This window comes from Chiloscyllium punctatum, chromosome 6 (assembly GCF_047496795.1).
Source record: "Chiloscyllium punctatum isolate Juve2018m chromosome 6, sChiPun1.3, whole genome shotgun sequence".
NCBI classification, from domain to species: domain Eukaryota; kingdom Metazoa; phylum Chordata; class Chondrichthyes; order Orectolobiformes; family Hemiscylliidae; genus Chiloscyllium; species Chiloscyllium punctatum.
In genome coordinates, this window is record NC_092744.1 from 29,660,612 (window position 1) to 29,682,256 (window position 21,645).

Here is a 21,645-nt window from a genome sequence, read left to right on the forward strand (position 1 = left end):
ACTGTATTCCACGTGATCTAAACTTGCCAACCAAACTATCATGTGGAACCTTGTCAAACACCTTACTGAAGTCCATATAGATCGCATCCTCAGCTCTGCCATCATCAATCCTCTTCGTTACTTATTCAAAAACTCAATCAAGATAGTGAGACACAATTTCTCACACACAAAGCCATGTTGACTATCCCTAATCCGTCCTTGCCTTTCCAAATACTTGTAAATCCTGTCCCTAAGGATTCCCTCCAACAATTTGTCTACCACTGATGTCAGGCTCACCGGTCTACAGTTCCCTGGCTTTTTCTTACCACCTTTCTTAAATAGTGGCACCACGTTAGCCAACCTCCAATCTTCCTGCACCTCACCTGTGACTATCGATTATATAAATATCTCAGCAAGGGGCCCAGCAATCACTTCCCTTGCTTCCCACAGAGTTCTAGGTACACCTGATCAGGTCTCAGGGATTTATCCACCCTCATGCATTTTAAGACGTCCAGCACCACTTTTGGACATTTTTCAAGATATCGGTATTTATTTCCCCACATTTTCTGTCTTCCATGTCTTTCTTTACAGCAAACACTGATGCAAAATAGTTGTTTAGTATCTCCCCCATCTTCTGTGGTTCTAAACATTTAAAAGGCATTTGGATGGGTATATGAATAGGAAGGATTTGGAGGAATATGGGCCAGGTGCTGGCAGGTGGCAGATTGGGTTGGGATACCTGGTTGGCATGTACAGGTTGGACTGAAGGGTCTGTTTCCATGGTGTACATCTCTTTGACTCTATGACACACTTAGGCTGCCTTGTTAATCTTTAAGGGGCCTTATTCTATCCCTTGTTACTCTTTTGTCCTGAATGTATTTGCCCAAGGTATCTCATATCCTCTTTCTACCCCCTTGATTTTTGTCTTAGGTATTCTCCTATGGCCTTAATGCTCTTTTGAGGATTCACTCAATCCATGTTGTCTACACTTGATGTACGCTTCCTCTTAATTCTTGGCAAAAACCTCAATTTCTCCCGTCATCCAGCATTCCCTACACCTACCAGTCTTACCTTCACCCTAACAGGAACATACTGTCTCATACTCTCATTATCTCATTTTTGAAGTCTTCCAGTTTTCTAGCCATCCCTTTACCCTGAGAAATTCCACCCCCAATCAACTTTTGAAAGTTCTTGCCTAATACCATCAGAATTAGACTTTCTTCGATTTAGAACTTCAACTTTTAGGTCTGGGCTATCTCTCCACATCACTATTTTAAAACTAATAGAATTATGGTCATTGGCCCCAAAGTTCTCCCCCACTGACACCTCAGTCACCTGCCCTGCCTTATTTCCCAAGAGTAGGTCAAGTTTTGCACCTTCTCTAATAGTAATATTCACACACTGAATCAGAAACTTTTCTTGTACACATTTAACAAACCCCTCTCCATCCAAGCACTTAACACAATGGCAGTACCAATCTATGTTTGGAAAGTTAATATCCCCTACCATAACCACCCTATTATTCTTATGGAAACTGACACCACCTTTCAAATTTGTTTCTCAACTTCCCTCTCTCTGACTATTGGAAGGTCTGTAGTACAATCTCAGTAAGAGGATCATCCCTTTCTTATTTCTCAGTTCCACCCAAATAACTTCCCTGGATGTATTGCCAGGAATATCCTCCTTAACTAATCCTGTAATTTATCCCTACTCAAAAATGCAACTCCCCCTCACCTCTTGCCCCCATTTCTATCCTTCCTATAGCATTTATACCTTGGCAAATTAAGATGCCAGTTCTGTTCATTTCTGAACCACGTCTCTGTAATCACTATGATATCCTAGGTCCATGCTCCCAACTATGCCTGAGTTCATCTGCCTTACTTGTTAGGCCTCTTGCAGTGAAATAAATGCAGTTTAATTTATCAGTCCTATCTCGTTCTCTGATTTGTTCTTGCCTGCCCTGTTTGACTTATTCCTTTTCCCACCTGCACCAGTCTCAGACTGATCTCTTTTCTCATTGTCTCCTTGGGTCATACTCCATCGCACTCACTAACCTCTCGCACCGCCCCCCCCCCCCGCCCCCAGCACCCCACTCCCCACCACCACCTCACCCCTTACTAGCCTAAAACCTCCCGAGCAGCTCTAGCAAATCTCCTCAGCAGTATATTAGTCCCCTTGCAATTCAGATGCAATCTGTCCTCCTTACCCCAGAAGAGATTCCAATGATCTGAAAATATGATCTCTTCTCCCCTGCACCTGCTCCTCAGCCATGCATTAATCTGCTCTATCCTCATATCCTACCCTCACTAGCTTGTGACACTGGGAGTAATCCAGATATTACTACCCTCAAGGATCACCTTTTAAAATCTCTGCCTAATTGCCTATATTCCCTCCTCAGAATCTCATCCTTTTCCGTCCCTATGTCATTAGTTCCAATGTATACAATGGCCTTCTGGTGATTCCTCTCCCCTTTGAGTATATTCTGCACTCCCTGTGAGATATCCATGATCCTGGCACCAGGTAGGCAACACACCATTCTGCTTTCTCACTGCCGGTTCCAGAAACATCTGTCTGTGCCTCTGACTAGAGAGTTTCCTATCACAATAAATCGCTTGGAACCTGACACACCCTTTGTTACATTAGAGCCTGTGTTAATACCAGGAACATGGCTGGCAGTGCTACATTCCCCTGAGAGTGCATTGCCCTCTACATTTGCCAGAACAACATTTTTGTTTGAGACGGGGATAGCCACAAGAGACTCCTGCACGACATGCTTCTCTCTCCTACCTTTCCTGGAGGTAACCCACCTACCTGACTGTATCTGCAGTTTTTCTCCTTTCCTGCATCTGCCATCCATCATAATCCCTGGCTCCTGTAAATTCCTCATAGCCTCTAACTGTTGCTCCAATCGATCCATGCACTCCAATAGGATTCACAACCAAACACACTTCTTGCAGGCATAATAATCAGTAAAATGCAAACTCTCCATAGTTTCCCTCATTTGACAGGAAGAGGACATCACTTTGCTAAAGGCCATCTTTGCACCTTAACAATCTATAGACTCAGAAAATAGCCCAGTCTTACTGTTCAAAAAACACTGCTCCAGGCCAATGTAGTACTTATGTTTTATATTCTTAAAGTTTAATCAAGAGACAGTTCTCAATAAAAACACTTAATCAAAAAGAACCCATTCTACTCACTGTTGTAGACTTACAAAAAAAGTGTACACTTTAAAAAACTAGCTACTTAGCTGCTTCCTTGCTGTAAGCTCTCCCACCCAGGTTTCTCCAAGATCAGTTGTAAATCTTACTGTTTGTTTATTTTTCTTAGACAAACTCTGATATCCAGAGATACTTGAAACCAAACAGCGGAGGCACCAGCTGTGCAGGTTTACTGCTGGGTCAACAGCTGTGCAGGTTTACTTATCCATTGCTTCACTTTCCATGTTTTCACTATTTTGTCTCTCTTCCTCCTCTTTGAAATGCCACTGTTTTGATCTCTTTTCTCACCAAAGTTCTAAAACAATGCAACAGCTTATAAAACAGTAATTACTGCTTCTGGAATTTGCGGAAATCAGCTCCAAAGCTGAAACTACCTCAAAAAAGGTGCAGCTTTTATAGCCACAGTTTTTTCCCATCCTCCATCTTGAACTTTCTTTCTAAACTCCATTGATTTAGAACTCTCACTGTTGCATACAACATCTTCCCTCACTCACTCACCCAGATAATTTCCTTGACACCATTATGATACTGTAAATTTCAGAACTTTAATATGGTTCTGGGATCAAAATAATTAATGATAATTTTTTCAAGAATAAACTGCTTACTGAGATAATGGGACAAAGAATTAACAGCAATATGCTAATTAGCTATGCTCAGGAATCACCATAGAATCCTACAGTATGGAAGCAGGCCATTCGGCCCATCAAGTCCAAACTGACCCTCCAAAGAGCATCCCACCTGGACTCACCACTCCCCACCCCAGTCTATTGCTGTAATGCTGAATTTCCCATGGCTAATCCACCTACCCTGCACATCCCTATGACACTATGGACAATTTAATATGGCAAATCCACCTAACCTGCACCTCTTTGGATTGTGAGAGGAAACTCATGCAGACACAGAAAAAGTGCGCAAACTCAACACAGAGAAAGTGTGCAAAATCCACACAAACAGTCACCTGAGGTTAGAATCAAACCCAGGATCCTAGCACTATGTGGCAACAGTGCTAACCACTGTGAGGCAACATTGCTAATCACTGAACCACCATGGTACCTTGAAGGAATCAAAGCTACATAACAAACTGTTTTAACAACTGCTTGATATGTAGCTGCTTTGTCAAACAAGGAGAAGTTATTGCCCTACAGAAATATTGAAGGAGTTACTGGGATGGCAGGATGTGTTTCAAACAAACAAACACCAAATGTAACAAAGAACAGAAAAGCTATTCCCAATGTGAAGGTAAGCAATAGATCGAATGACTTCATAAGTATAAGCAATATTGTGGATGAATGGATCTAAAGGAGCATCAATAATGTTATTTCAGCAATTGTACAAGACTGAAAATCCAATAAGAATTGAAGTTTGGGACTCTTTGGCGGCATACTGCACAAGGATCAAATGTTTGGCCTATCCAGATACAGACAGTATTGATTGGAATCATAGCTAAATTCCAGCATTAATTGGGTAATAGCTGAGTTGTAAGGCTTAACTTGCTTACTTGAGGGGTCTTACATTGGTTGCTACACGCAATAAGTATTAACTAACCCTTAGCGTATTGAAGTGTTTTTTTAATGAGTAACTTAATTGAAGATAGATTAGATTACTTACAGTGTGGAAACAGGCCCTTCGGCCCAACAAGTCCACACCGCCCCGCCGAAGCGCAACCCACCCATACCCCTACATCTACCCCTTCCCTAACACTACGGGCAATTTTAGCATGGCTAATTCACCTGACCTGCACATCTTTGGACTGTGGGACGAAACCGGAGCACCCGGAGGAAACCCACGCAGACACGGGGAGAACGTGCAAACTCCACACAGTTCGTCGCCTGAGGCGGGAATTGAACCTGGGTCTCTGGCGCTGTGAGGCAGCAGTGCTAACCACTGTGCCACCGTGCCGCCCAATAGCTTGCGACAATTGGTGTCTCTGGATGGGCTTCAATAAGAAGTCACCCCAAGTTGTTCTGAAATCAAATGCACTAGTCTTGAATTCTTAAAAACCAAACCTGAGCTTGAATTAAGAGAACCAGATGATGGCCAGGATTCAAATGGGTGGATGAGAAAAAGGCGACAATTGGCATCTCTGGAATTTACAATAACGCTTTTTCAGGTTTAATTGAATGTTTAAACGTTTGTAATCTAAAATTTGGTTTTGAATCTTTACTATGCAATCATGGCAGACAATCAACCTGAATGGGAGGTCATGGTTAAGGAGTATTTGAATAAGAAACTGTCAAAGTGGATAGAGTATGGTGGACCTTATGATGTTACAAGAACAGATGCATCAAATCATTTGTTAGAGGTTGTTAGGAAGTCCTTGGGAAAGCACACACACAAACAAGATGGGATGACGTGAACTTGTTTTTATGCAGGGACCTGGTATGTGAAGTATACATTGAAACTGGGAAATGCTGAGATAAGTGACTTGAAGACTGAAAATATGAAATCACAAAAAATGCAGAGATAAAACAAAAATTTGAAACCCTAGAAATTTCTAGTCAGAAAAGGGCAGTTTTCCAATCGGAAAACACAGAATTAAAGGGAAAGGTTGATTCTGTAGAGACTGACAATCAGGAGAAGATAGTTTACCTCTCAAATGATGAAAGTCAGTTTGAGACAGTGAACAGTAATAGTGAGAAGGTACAGAGGCAGGTTCAGGAGTCAAAAATTAAGACTCAAGCAAAGGCAACACAAAGTTCTACATCAAGTACAACTTGAACAACAGGTGCAGACTGCTGATCATTCTCAATGTCAATGAGAGATTGATGCCTGGAAGTCACAGCTTCCCAGTTAGAGAGGCTTTTTCTGCACTTTGGAAGCTGTACAGCAATTATGGGACCGACGGAGCAGTCTGACTAGGGATCATTTGAGAGCGAAGCTGTATGCTATATGGATCAGGGCATGAAATATGATTATAATCCTGACTCTGATAAAGGTTCCCTTGATCCACCTATTGCAGTGTAGTACAAGCCCAAAGTAAAAAGAAAGAGTTAGTGAAAATCCACCATCATAACGGAGAGTAGATGCAATCGACCACTAATTGGGCTATTAACCAGATGTTTTGAAAAGTGAGATGAACAAATAGCAGAATTTGAAACTAGGTTAGTTAAGGGTGTGGGTAAACTCTATAATCAGCCACAATAAGGGCTAAAATCTGTCTCTTGGAATGTCAGAGGGGTGTGATGTGCATTTTTGAACACTTTAGACTTAGAAGGACTGGAATGGTAATTTAGCAGAAGCCAGACCCGAACCTCAATCAATTCCCAAAACCCTGTCCAAACGTTAGATAGAGAGAGAGAGAGAGAGAGAGAGAGAGAGAGAGAGAGAGAGAGAATAAAGAGGAATAAAACTATGTTTGAACTGCAGTCATTTTTCTTGTCTCATAAAGTAACAGCACCTGTATAAATGTGTTCTTGGAGAAATAAATTGGTTGAAGTGCCTGTATTGAATATTTCACAGGCAACAATCCCAATTTTGGAAGAACAAAATTTGGATTAAGGATCATTGTAAACTGTAAATTAGAGCAGAAACTACCTGATCTTTTGTTTTTGAGCTTTAGATAAATAATAAAGATGATAATTGGAATTGTAATGCTGACTAGCTTTCACAAGTGAAGTAGAGTCAGCAGCCAGGATCCAATGTTGAGTGGAAGTGCTATCATGTAACCATAAGCCCCTCTGCGGTTCCATGAGGGTCATGATACCATCCCCTTTGTCAGAGATACAGAGGTCTATGCATTTAACCAGTTCATCAGAAGGACACACTGTTACTTGTGTACAGGTATATATGGTGACTGCATTATTCCACCAAGTGCTGATGTTTGCAGACCAATAGCATTGGGAAACGTCTCCATCTACAACCTCATGTGTTAATTTTCCATGTAGCGGTCATACAGAAGTCAAGTCCATTTTCATTGACAATTTACATAGAACTTCAGATCACATTTGCACTTACATCAAAAGCAACTGAAAATTCTGTAGGGAAAGAAGGACCCAAAGGAAGGACAGTTATGTGAAACACGGATAAAGCATTGCATGAACATGTTTATCATTAATTGGTACTGGTAATTCTGTATTTCTCAGGTATTCAGTTACCATCATGGTGTCCAAAATCTTTACCGAACATTTATAAGGAATTGGTCAAGGCTTTGCTTAATCATGATGGTGACAAAATCACAAAGAAAAATAGAAAACACAGAAGTTTGACAGCAGACTTGCAGGCACTTACGGTTCAGGAGTTTCTATAGTTAATTGCCTAGATGTCAGTGCTATAAGTGATTGATTAAATCAATTAACTTCTCAAGTTAGTAGTATATTTGGTGTAATGAATGATGATACTAAACTTAGTAGCCTGACAGGAATTTAAGAATAATCTTTGAGAGTTAAGTTAATTAACAGAAGTATGGACTAATTATTAATTTATTGGAGGGAGCAAAGTAGGCCTTACTTGCTGTGTCTGAAGATGAAAAAATGTTACATGCTCAGCACTGCAAAATATTAGAGTGATCCAAAACACCATCTGAATGAGAGTTAAGGTGGTTCTACCTTACCCAGCAGAAAAGAGGGGAGGCTTGTCGGGACAGCACTCAAGGAATGCCAACAGACTGATAAAACCACTGTTCATTTCTATCACCTCAACACAACTGGACAAGCCACATGCAGTTTTGATTCCAGTGGTAATGAAACAGTTAACTAATCAAAATTTCAAGTACCACTCAGGACAACATAATCAGAGTTGGATATTCAGGTGATTGACCAAATAGGGGCATGGATAAGGTGAACAGTCAATATCTTTTTTCTAAAGTGGTTGATTCCCAAAACTAGAGGGCATAGGATCAGGGGGGAGGGGAAAGATTTTAAAAGGACTTGAGGGGGGTAACTTTTTCAAGTGAAGGGTGGTACATGTTTGGAATGAGCTGCCAGAGGAAATGGTGAAGCTGGGTACAATTACAACATTTAATAGGGATCTGGATGGTTACGTGAATAGGAATGGCTTAGAGGGATATGGGCCAAATGCTGGAAAGTGGGACTAGGTCAGATTGGGGTGTCTGGTCAACGCGGATGAGTTGGACTGAAGGGTCTGTGCCTGTGTTGTTTGGCTGTATGACTCTGAGTATAAGTACCCATGCTCATGGGAACAATGGAATTGGTTAATATCAGGAAGAGAAAATCTGTGACTCTTGATGTGACAGATTCACCTAGGGAAATAGTTATGTCTTGTTTGCAAGAAATAAAAGGGTTTTTGAGAAAGAAATGAAGGTCACACATTAAGATTCAGTGAAATAGATAATCAAGACAGGTAATAAAATTATTAAGGAATATACTTAGTGGGGCAATATCTAGAATTGTGAAGTAATGTACGTACAGCTGCTTAGATTTACATGTTATTTCATATCTTGGATATAAGTTACTTATATTAATCTGTTTTGTTGTTGATGTAAGCAACAAATGCTGTGAATGAAAATAGAATTAATTAAGTTAACACATATGAAATTAGAACTGCAACAGGTGTAATATCATTAGCATATTTCACAGAAATTGATTGGTATGCTTACCTTATTTTGTTTCATGATATACTTAATGACTATTTTTTTGTAATTCATTTATTGATTATTAGTTTGTGTAAATCTGTGCCACATAAGTAAAATGTGACATTTTGTTCACTTTGTTTTTGGTGTAGTAACTCAGCTAGGATATGAACTGATGTGGTGGAAAATGGCCAATTATACTAGTGTTTGTCATCATATTGAAAAAAAAAGGAGAGACTGTGTAAACTTCAGAATTTTAATAACCATTCAGGGATTGAACCAATCAGCAATAACTCTTTCTAGAATAAACTGTTTTCTGAGATAATGGTATAAGGAATTAAAAACAATATGGCAATTAGCTATGCCCAGGCAAAGAAGTCAAGGCTAGTTGTTTTCACAACTGCTTGATAACTGGCTGCATTATGCCAAAAGAACAAATTATTGTCCTGCAGAATAATTTAAGGGTTTAATGGCAGGACAGGATGCGTTTTGAACAGATAATGGACAGCGAATGTAACAAGCAAGAGAGAAGCCACTCCTCATAAGGAAGCAAGCTACAGACAGACACCATTGGTTGGAATCATAACTAAATTCCACCATTAATTAGACAATAGCTAAGTTAGCTTGTAAGGCTTACCATGTTTACTTGAAGCGAATTATTTTGGTTGCCACATGCAATGAAGCTTAAATAATTGTTTTAGTATCTAACTGTCTTTGGAAGTTCTTAATAAGTAGCCAATAAGGTAGCTGGGAGTCATTTTTCATACAACACCACAAACCATGTCTTGTGCACTGCTCACTCGTTTATTTGGGACACCTCCCTTCCTTTTTCCCCACCTGCACCAGTGCTAACAGCTGTGTCACTCACTTCATCTCTCCTGTCTCTGTCCTTCCCTCATTGTGGAAGAAATTGGCCCATTGGGGCAGACAAAGCCAGGGCAGGTGGGTTTTTATTCCTCAGCCATACTAGAGGAGATTTTTGATGATCCTGACCAACTGAATGATTGATTGTGCACAAGCACTTGGATTGATAATAAGGCTTCCCTTGATTGCACTGGGATTCTCTGACTGGCGGGTGTCTCCCTTGACTTGGCTTAGGGAAGCTCCATTTAGGCATTGAGACATGGCCACTTGTTTGCAGCGTATGCAGTGTTTGCCTTGTATGCTGTTGGTATATGGAGCAGGTGTGAGATGGACACAGCATGGTGCCATACAGCAACCTGTCTACCTGCTTGACTAGTGACTTGAGATATTGGTCCTGGGCATCCAAGATGGAGATATGGAGAAGCAATGATGAGGAGGAGTCTGACTTGCAAGTTGGGAATTCTCAGAATCTGGTTTTTAATCAGACCAGTGATTTAGTGCACATTAATGAGATGAAATTCAGTAATAATGAGGGTGATAATTAGCAATAATCCCCATTAATAGGCCTCTCATCACTGAAAATCTTACCGTTTCACACAGCATTGCCCTTTGATGTGAAGGGCAGTACTTGTCACTGGCCACTCGGGTGTTTTTCCTATCTTCCTGGTGGTGGAAATTGAATAAAGATTGGTGCACTTTGTGTCTTTCACTGTGTTTCACACCTGCACACACACACCATGGGTGCTGGGGAAAAATGAGCACTACCGCAGTTAGGCGGTAGTGTGTGGGTTAAATAAAAAAGGGAAAAAAAAATTTAAAAATAAAATAAAAAAAAAAATTTTTAAAAAAAGAAAATCTTACCGTTATCATTCAGTTGGAAAACAGGATTTGTTTCTCTTAATGTTGAGGAAGGCCTTACTTGACTTCTCACATGACTTTCCCAAATTGCTCACTGTAGCCCAATTTGTCAGAGTTTGAGAATATTCTGTCCCATAGGCCCTGTTCATTATTGAATATCACCTTGTCCCAATCCACAACGCCTTCATGCTGGAAGTTTAAACCTTAAAAGAACTGGATGTATACTAATCAATAGAAAAAAATTATCAATAGAAAAAAAATGAAGCATTTTCTCTCTGTGAGCAAGTGGGTGCCAAACTGTTCCAAAGGAATAGCTTAGATCTAGAAGTTGTGAAAGTTGAAGAGAAGTGAGAGTCTGTGGTGCATCAGATCATCTAGTATTTGCAGAACATGTGGTTGAACAGTAATTGTTCTACTCCAAAAAAAAATTGACGCAGAAAGACTGGAGATTATCCTTCAAGACTTTACTATTTATTTAGTTACAGACTACAAGCACATACATCTTAACCCAACGCCCACAGTTATAGTCTATGTTGCTTTTCAGCAGACCTCTGCTCATTTCTTCATACTTCATAGTCCTACAGTTGTCTTTTCGGTTGCTCGTGTGAGCATCCAATTTTCAATTTCAATGAGTAACATGACTAGAGACAAGAATATATGTGGTGGTTTCTCAGTATTTTCTCTATGCGTATGATACAAGTTCTCTTCCTGAAGGAACCTCTGCCTTTAATCATTATTACTTGAGGTGCAAGCTCTTCCAGCATCATTTTCTGGTTCTGCCAGAGTAACCGTGGCTTGTAACCTTGAGGTCCTAACCTGTGCCTGGATCAGACAGTGTGAAGCTTCAAATGACCTAGCTAACCTCCAGTTAATGCCCGCCATCTACATAAAATAAAATACATGAACTGTACAATCAACAGCAGTGATTGAACAAAATAATGCATATGTTGACAATGCAACAACCTATAGGTATATATGCTATCTGCTTGGAATCATAGAGTTATACAGCATGGAAACAGACTGTTTGGTCCAACATTTCCAGTGCTTATAATATATCATTTATTTTCTTCATAAAACAATGTTCATTATTCCATTTAGCATCAAATGTCACACCCAGACTAGAAAATAGGCAAAAATGTATCTACGGATACATTCAGAGAAATGCCCAGGTTAGACAGGAGTACTGCGGAGTAATGTTTTAACAGCATGAACTTACGGGATCATAATGTAACGATGACATAAAATCACATGACTGAGAGAAAACTAGAGATCTGATCTCAGAGACACACTGAGTTAGTGTAGATCAATGTCTGTATGTTCTACTATTGTGTAAATAAACATTGCATTAAAATGTAGTTTGACTACTGCAGAATAATTTAAAAGACAAGATATAAAGATGAAACGCATAGGATAGTGGCCAACAAATGACCATCCAGGACTAATAGAGGCAAACATGGACTCATGACTCATTTGAGTCTGTTTTCACAGCACAGTACAATCGTAGATTTGTCTTCAGGAATAATGTTCTTCTTTTCAGACTTCACGAAAAGCCTAATCTTTTGAATCATCTTGCAGCTGGCCACAATGAGTCTCTGATAAAGCAAAATGGAAAAGAAAGTAAAGCTACACTTCACATTTAACCAAAAAAATAACTGCAGGAGATGATCAATGGCCAACTGACCCTATTCAACCATTTAGTATAACCATGGTTAAGCTTCAACCTCAACTTCTTTGCCTCCTGCTCCAATTCCCATATAAATCGAAAAACTTTAAATATATTCAGTTATAAAGAGAAGCTGAGTAGGCTGGGATTTTTTACTCTGTAGTGTAGAAGGTTGAGGGAAGACACTATAGAAGTTGATAAAATCATGAGGGGCATAGATAAGGGGCATAGCCAAGGTCTTTTCTCTCGGGTGGGGAGTTCAAAAGGGCATAGTTTTAAGGCGAGAGGAGAAAGATTTAAAAGGGACCTGACAGGCAACTCTTTCCACAGGCAGGGTGGTTCATATTGGAATGAACTGCCAAAGGAAATGATAGATGCAAGTAAAGTAACAACATTTAAAAGACATTTGGACAGGTACATGAATAGGAAAGGTTTAAAGAGGTATGGGTCAAAAGCAAAGAAATGGGACTAGTTCAGTTTGGGAAACCTGGTTAACATAGACAAGTTTGACCAAAGGGTCTGTTTCTATGTTGGGAGATACTATTCAGTGTTGGTGCAACCTTCTGGATTCAAGTGTGAGTATGAAAATTGAGTGATAGCGATACTGGAAATGCAGTCTTCTTGCTGTTCTTCCCCTCCTTATCTAGGTTGCACCTCCTGGGGGTTAAAAATGAGAAAGAATAAAGGGTGAGCCTATGGTGAAGGGGTAGGTTTAGGGTTAAAGGAAGACAAAGTGCTCACATGCACCATTTGCAGCTTGCAAATCAGAAGTTGTGTGGAAAGTGGAGGAAATGTGATGTGAGGAGGACTAGATAATAGAATAGCAACATCGTGGTTCCAGTCTCATTGCTGGCCTTGCTTGCATCAATGTAGATCACAATAATGGCTAGCACTATCTTTTCCGTGGGGATTTAGATGCTCTGATGTGCCTGTCTTCCTTTTTGGAAGTCTCATCTGCAACAAGCCGTGGAGCATCTTATTCTTCAAGAGACAGGGATCTGTGTTATGTGTGGTGCAATGTGTTTGGGTGATGTGCGCGCCATGATCAAATAGCTGAAAATGTGTATGGAAATATAGGAATGTGCAACTTGCAACAGTGATAAGTGTGTGGTTCTTTGGCTCGAGTTCTAACTTATGGATGAATGGAATGATGAAGCTGTCTGCAGCAAGTAGCTGGTATACATGGCAAATGAACATACATTGATAAGCCAGCACAAAGGGTACAATGGAAAATAAAAGCCACTCTGTACGGGCATGGATAGATGATTGACTAGCTAACAGGAAATGAACAGTCGGCAAACAAGTAATTTTCTGGTTGGCAAGATAAAGTGACGTGCCATAAGGATCAATGGTAGGAGTCAACTTCTTACAATTCATATAAATCACATAGATGAAGGGACGGAAGCTAAATTTCCTGATTACACAAAATTAGGTTGGAAAGAAAGTTGTGTTTAGGACATAAGGTTGGAAAGCAATATAGAGAAGTTAAATGAATGGAAAAAGATTTAGCACATGGAGAATAATGCGAGAAAATGCAAAATTGTCCATTTTTGGAAGGAAGGATAAAAAGGATTGATCTAAATAGTGAGAAATTGATGAGCTCTGAGATGCAGAGGGATCTGGGTACGTTGGTACATGGATCACAAATGATTAGTGTGCAGATACAGCAAATAGGAAGGAAAGCTAATAGAATATTATGATTTATTGCAAGGGGAATACAATACAAAAATAGGGAGTTTATGGTTCAATTATACAAGACATTAGTAAGACCAATGTCTTTATCTAAAGAAGGATGTAAATATGTTAGAAGCAGTTTAGAGATGTTTACTAGATTAATTCCTGAATGGGCAGATTGTCTTATGAAGAATGGTTGGACATGACAGGCTTGTATCTGCTGAGCTTTGAACAGTAAGAGATAACATGATTGAAACATGGAGGTCCTTCTGAGCAGTCTCAATAGATGAATTGGGAAAGGACGCTTCCATTTGTGGGAGAATCTACAAGTAGGATTCACTGTTTAAAGGTAAGGGATTGCTCATCTAAAGGCAGAGATAAGGAAAGATTTTTTTTCTCTCTTGGTGGTTTATAAACCATCTGCATTTTCTTCTGAAAAATACAATGGAAGCAGAATCTTTGATATCTTTAAGGTTGAAATGGATAGATTCTCAACAAGGAGGGATGTGAAAGATTATTGGAGTAGGCAGGAATATAGAGCAATCAGATCAGCCATGATCTTATTGAACAGTGAAGCATGCTCAAGGGGCCATGAACATATCAATTTGGAAGAATGAGCCATACAGCCCATCAAGCTTGCTCTGCCATTCAATAACATCATAGTTGATCTGTTTTGTGTTTCAGATTCACAGTGCCATCTATTTCCGATAACCTTTGGTCCCCTGCCTAACAAAGAAAATTGACCTCTATCATAACAATATTCAATGACTGTCTGAAATAACTCCACAGAAGCCAGTAGCCCATCACCAAGTCACCCTTTATTTACACATGGACAGTCCTTGACACTGATCCAGTTCCCTCAAAACCAACTCTCAGAGTAGACAGGGTGTTTGGCACTCCTTTTTTTTATTTTATTAAACAATACAAAATACAGTTGACAATAAACAGAAAGCAGCAGTTCACAAAAAAAAAACACTATATACAGGGGAAGGGGCAGAAAAGTCAAACCCTAAACCCCACCGTTCAACCAGTTTTCAGGGAAATTAGGACAAACCTCAAGTCCCACTTTCAGTCAAAGTAACAGTAACAAACACAGACAAGACAGTGCAATCAAATAAAGAACAGTGCATAGAACACAGACCCAATATATCTAAATAAAAGACACCTGGCACCAGTCCACACCACAGACTGATTAGACCGCCCTTGGTGGCACTCCTATTTATCTGTCAGCCAGGGCTCCCAGATTAACAGCCTCAATCAGGGGCCTCATATGAGATTGAAATGGCTGATCATGTTACAATAACTATACTGTCTCCATCATCATTTTCTGCTTCAAATTCGTATTTTGGGTGCCTATGACAAACAGAAAGAAGAAAATGATAAGGACCAAAAGAAATATACATTCTGTGTGTAATCATAAGAATGTTTTTATTTAACAAGTTGTACCTCACACACAAAAATATTGAAGAACAATACACAATGTTTCCACAGTTGAATGGAATTACACATATGTACATTGAAAAATAAACAGTATTACATCATTTTTTGAGTACCTGTTACCCTGTGACAAACACTATGTGTTCAAGGGAAAAATAATTAAGTATGTATAAAAGCTATAAAATACAACTTTGATTAACTTTGTGCAATTTCATTAAATGTCCTTGGGTTACAGTAGTTCTTAGTTGGCACTGGTAATGAAGAAAGGAGTAGGAAGCATGAGGAAATTGGCACAAGGTGTGGAAGCAGATCATTCTAGCAATGCACTGGCAAGGTGTTTAATGTCTGTACAACCAATCAGCTATAGGAGTAGGTAAGTGAGCTGAAATGTGCAATCTAAGCCACCAATAGGCATTCATTGGTTCATAGCGGCTGTATGGATATCTGGAGGTTAGTGCATCAATGATGGCATCAATAATAAGAGACATGTCTTTTGTACTGTTGCTGCAGAAAGATTTCATTATCAATGTCTGTCGATCAAAGTAAGACCTCCCGTAATCCTCCTGTACAATTTCAGCAGTTTCATTCCACATTTTTTCAGCGATGTTTTCAACATGATCACGAGTAAGGAAACCTGTGGCAGCTATATAGTTTCCCAGCTCAATAATGCTGACTTTAACACCCCAACGTCGTTGTTCATAGCGTAGACAATCTGAAAACGCCTCCACTCCATAATTCGAAATACAGTATGCAGAGTGACTCGCTACACTCATGCGTCCGAACATGCTGGCAATGTTCACAACACGACCTATAAACATTTGAAACAGCAAAAACAAATTAATTTAAATTGCTTTGTAACTGGTTTGTTGTGAGCAAGTAAATTATTTTAAAGGCCACATCTAGTTACACAGATGCTTTCAGACTTTCAATTCTTACTAAGATGCATTCACTTAATTCCCAGGATTTTGATGAGTAAAGGAAATCTTTTATATTAGATTAGATTCCCTACAGTGTGGAAACAGCCCCTTCCACTCAACAAGCCCACACCGACCCTCCAAAGAGCAACCCACCCAGACACATTTCCCTCTGACTAATGCACCTAACACTATGGGCACTATTTACTTTCTCATATTTTCCTAGCTTCTCATTATTGTCATTGTCCTCTTTAATTTTAGTTGCTTTCTACTCTCTCTTTATCTATGACATCCTAAAGCACTTTATTTTCCTTTATTTTTAAAATGGAACAGAGTATTTATTGTACTGATTGCTTTTTTTTTCCTCTTTTGAAGCATGTCATTTTCGCTCTACATTCCTGAATGGCAATTCATCCTTTCACTTGATGTTAGCTAGTTCATTCCTCACCTTCCTAAAATCTATGGGAAACAGTCTGCCTATGTCCTTACTCTATGCCAAATTACATACATCACATGGAATAATTTAAAAAAAGGCTTTGTGGCTTTCCTAATGACGTACACCCTGAAGGATTTTTCCAGGCATTATTTAATTTCCAGGCTGTTAACTACTTAAATATATCTTAATCAGGAGAGTTATCTGAGTTTTCAATCAAGATTGCAAGATTGAGTGGCACACACTAGACTATTTATGGTAGTCTGTAGGCAAATCAAGAAATGATGCTGAAGTAGCAAGAGCTCCGGTCCAGAAAGAGTTTGTTAATTGCCTGATCAGATTTTGCAAGGTTACTGTGGAGCAAAGGATTAACAATATTTTTACTCTCAGAACAACTACTGAGCATGTGCATAAGGAGCTATATCAGTGACGTAAGACCACATGGAAGTGGTAGGAGTAGGTAAATGTCCGGAAATGTCCTCTCTTATCATCACTTGTGCACAGTTATATCCATAAAGTCCGCTAATGTTCACTCACCTAAATACAGATCTGAGGCGATGGTGAACAGACCCATAAAACAGGAAGCAAATGCCAAGGCACTCCTGAAATGAAGCCAACAGCAGTACAGTACTATGAAAGATGGATTAGGCCAGACCAGACAATCCACCTCAGATAAGGAAACAGAATGAGAGAATCCCTTTAGCAGTGCAGTGCAGTGCAGTGGGGAAAGGATGTTGCCGGGAATGAAGGGCTTGAGTTATAACGAGAGGCTGAATAGGCTGGGGCTTTTTTCCACTGGAGGGTAGGAGATTGAGGGGTGACATTATTGAAGTTTATAAAACCGTGAGGGACATAGATAACATGAATAGCAAAGGTCTTTTCTTTAGGGTGGGGAAAGTTCAAAAATAAAAGGCATATTTTAAAGGTGAGAGGAGAAAGAATCAAAAAGGAACTGAGGGGCAACTTTTTCCACACAAAGGGAAGTTCATATGCAGAATGAACTGCTGGAGGCAGTGGCAGATGCAGGTATTAACAACACTTAAATGGCATTTGGATAGGTACATGAATAGGAAATGTTTAGAGGGATATGGGCCAAACGCAGGAAATTGGAACTAGTTTAGTTTGGGAATCTAGTTGGCATGGACAAGTTGGACCAAACGGCCTGTTTCCATGATATACAACACTGTGACTCAATAATCAGATCACCGGACCACTCTGCCGACCAACTCGGATAGCACTGTGCAAGCAAGGCTTCGACTCAGGTGAACAATTAATTTTGAATTGAACCACCCAAAACCCTTCCAGACAACACAGAACCTGAGACAGGCTGAATGAAAATGGAATTGTCACAGAGGTAGCAAGAGTGAAAGCACACCATGGCAGTAACTGTGAAAGTACATGGAATAGGTGCCAACTTTCATTTGCGTGCTTCCTGAGACAGGATGAAAAAGGTCCACAAAGGGGAAAATGGCTTTACCCGGACTGCTGAAAGCAATGGTTACAGTCACAGTAGTCTTTTATCACTCATCATTGCCATAGTAAGAAGACTCAAGGTAATAGGGAGGTGGCAGGATAGTGATAATGTCAAACAAATATTTCCAAGGCACAGGCTAATGTTTTGGGGACATGAATTGAAATTCCACCATGGCAGAGGGTGAAATGTAAATTCAATAAAAATTTAAAATCAAAATCTAGTCTAATAATGACCATGTTATCATTGTCAATTGTTGTAAAATTTGATATGGTTTACTATATCTTCAGAAAGAGAAAACTGCTGTTTTTTTCCTGGTCTGACCTAAATGTGACTACAGAGCAACAGTAACGTGATTGAGTTTTAAATACCCACTGAAACAGGTGAACAAGCCACTCCATTATGTGAACTGCTACGGAGTTCAAAATCTGACAGACCACCTTGCACTAACCCAGTCACCAACAGAGACAACGGCAAACCCGGCTCTCAACATTGTCAACTCCTCCTGACCAACACTTAGGAGATTATGCCAAAATTGAGAAAGCTAACCCACAGACCAGTCAAGAAACAGCCTATATAGCCACATTCTCAGACCTACACCTTACAGAAAACAGCACAGGCACCACCATCAACCAATTTTGGATATGTCTTGTCCTAGTGACAGGACAGGTCCACCACACATTACAACACAGGAAGAAGTGCCTCCGGAAGGCAGTAATGTTGAATCCACACCCCATGAAATCTCATGGCATTAGGTCAAAGATGGTCACGGGAACTTCTTGCTAATTTCCACCTACAGCCCCTCCACCTCAACTTATGAATCAGTACTACTCTATGTGGAACAGTACTTACAGTCATTGAGATGTACAGCACAGAAACAGACCCTTTCGGTCTGACTCGTCCATACCAACCAGATATCCTAACCTAATCTAGTCCCATTTGCCAGCACTTGGCCCACATCCCTCTAAACCCTTCCTATTCATATACCCATCCAGATGCCTTTTAAATGCTATAATTGTACCAGCCTCCACCACTTCCTCTAGCAGTTCATTCCATACACACACCACCTTCTGCATGAAAATGTTGCCCCTTAGGCCCCTTTTATATCTTTCCCCTCTCATCCTGAACTTATGCCCTCTAGTTCTGGACTCCCTTGACTGTTTATCCTATTCATGCCGCTCATGATTTTATAAACCTCTATAAGGTCACCCCTCAGCCTCCGATGCTCCAGGGTAAACAGCCCCAGCCTTTCAGCCTCTCCCTATAACTCAAATCCTCCAACTATGGCAACATCCTTGTAACTTGACAGAAGTACTGAGGGTGACAAGAGCATAGACTGTACTCTGGATGAGGAACTTCAATGTCCATCACAAACAGCTTGGTAGTATCAGTACGAACAGAATTGGCCAAGTCCAAGAGGTCATAGCTGCCAGACTGGGTATGCAGCATGTGGTGAGGGAACCAATAAGAGGGGAAAGAGCTCTGCTTGATATTGTCCTCACCAGTCGACCTGTCATAAATGCATCCATCCAGGACATTATGTGGAGTTCAGTGCTTTCGGGGAAGTATAATGTCAGTCCAGAAATCTGACTACAAGAGAATAGTAAAAACTATACTATAGAGAAGCTGTGTATCAGTACAATGTAGCAGGGAAAGACCATACAATCAATGTGGACATAAAGTCTAATCTCCATACTGAAGATGACACACAACATGATGGAGGGTATTACCACCTCATTAAATGGAACAGACATCAAACAAATCTAGTAACAAAAACTAAGCATCCAAGAAGCATTGACAATGAGCAGCCGCAACAACAGGATTGTATTCAACCAGAATCTGTATCCATAGTATCCAGCATATCCCCACTCTACCATTATCATCATACCATTATCAACAATCCTGGCTCAATTAAGAAGCCAGAAGGGAATGCCAGGAGGTACCCAGGCAGATATAAAAATGAGATGCCAAATTAATGAAGCCATGTCACAGGACTAATTACATGCCAAACAGTGGAAACAGCAAACTATAGTCTGGGGTAAACAATTCCACAACCAAAGTTCAGCAGACTTATCACCCTCTCCAGGGCAATTAATACTGGCTTAACTACTGATACCCACATCCCACAAACAAAGAAAACTGCTTCTAAAGCCAAACCTAAATAACAAATTATTTCTTTCATGGAAGTAAAAGACTATGATGGTCAATATTTGAATGCTAAGACTGGACACTTTACATTGGACACAGGGCTGGAGTGACTGCCCTGTGTCATTGCCTGAAAAGGAAGCTTACCCTGCAGTCTTTTTCTGTTTAATTCAATGTTCAGGAAGAACCAGCTTTAAGGCAAAGACCAGAAGAGACAATGCTAAACATATGGAACATAGAAGGAAAAGACCAGACTACTGTTAACCCATATCAAAAATATCTATCGTCAGCCCAGGTACAGATGATAAAACATTTGTCCACAATGTTGAGTCCATTAAACTTTTAACCATTCACTATTTGTCAGCCATTGTTTCAAGAATTTTGTGACACTTGTTATGAAGTGAAGTTCACAAATCCAGATGCTTTTCCATGATGGCTAACCCAGGGTACAGTTCAGATGTTGGTCAGGTACCTTGCGCTCTTGAGGCCCTGACCTCCAACTGTGCCACTTATGCTGATCACATGCAGAAGCAGAAACAACCACTTCTGCTCTCCTCCTTTCCAGTTGGGCAATGGAAATGGCACTCAATAGGGTGTCTTTTCCCATTTTGGCTAACTATTTGCCCCAATGGATCAAAGTCCAGAAGCTTAATCAATCCACTTCAGAGGGCTTGTAATAACCTCTTTGAAGACCATACATTTTACACATGAAATTCCAGAGATTATCATCTTTGACAATGGACCATATTTTGCCTTATTCAGTCACTGCTCCACAACCTTACAAAGCATCTTCACTCCCCCATACCAGCTTTTCATGTGCCATGGGCTGCAAATACAACCTATATAAGCCCTTACCGATGAAGGGCTTATGCCCGAAACTGAGCTTCTCCTGTTCCTTGGATGCTGCCTGACCGGCTGTGCTTTTCCAGCACCAAACTCTGGGCTCTGACCTCCAGCATCTGCAGTCCTCACTTTCTCCCTGCAGATACAACCTCCCTTACTTTCTCTCACACTAACACCAAACGTCATAGTGCAAAACGACAAACAAATAGAACATTATTACAGAAGATGCTCATTCGGGCAGACCAAGCCAACACCTTTACGGAGAGACACAGGGCTCACAACCTGCGCACATTGGAAAAAAGAGCCCAAGTGTCACTCAGGATCCAACAGCACAAGGGCACAAAGCTTGCAAAGCACCAACAGCCAAGACCATTCTCTGTATGAGCACCCTGTGGAGTAAGTTCAAGAAACAGGAGTGCCTTGGTTTCACTAAATATAGAGAAGCCAGTGGCCTACATAGTCTGATCCTCTGGATGAAACGGTAATAACACAGCCACTAATGACAGAGACAAAGGACTCAAAGCCTCAGAGAAGCAGTTTGGCCTTACAACCTCAAAGAAATTCCATAAACCTTCAGAGAAGTTGGTTAAAACACCGCACAGAATTTTCCCATAAA

The 21,645-nt window shown here is 40.3% G+C and overlaps 1 protein-coding gene across 2 annotated transcripts in view; it reads right to left on the bottom strand.

Annotated features, from left to right (window-relative positions):
* Positions 1–14,609: 14,609 nt before the first annotated feature.
* The window catches only part of LOC140478821 (D-beta-hydroxybutyrate dehydrogenase, mitochondrial-like), a 39,752-nt gene continuing 32,716 nt past the window's right edge, over positions 14,610–21,645 (bottom strand). Inside the window, exon 6 of one of the 2 annotated variants that reach the window (XM_072572234.1) lies at positions 14,610–16,031. In XM_072572234.1, coding sequence (XP_072428335.1) covers positions 15,562–16,031 — 470 coding nt within the window. In that variant the 3' untranslated portion in view covers positions 14,610–15,561. The remainder of the gene's footprint in view (positions 16,032–21,645) is intronic. The other variant, XM_072572233.1, reaches the window with a different exon arrangement.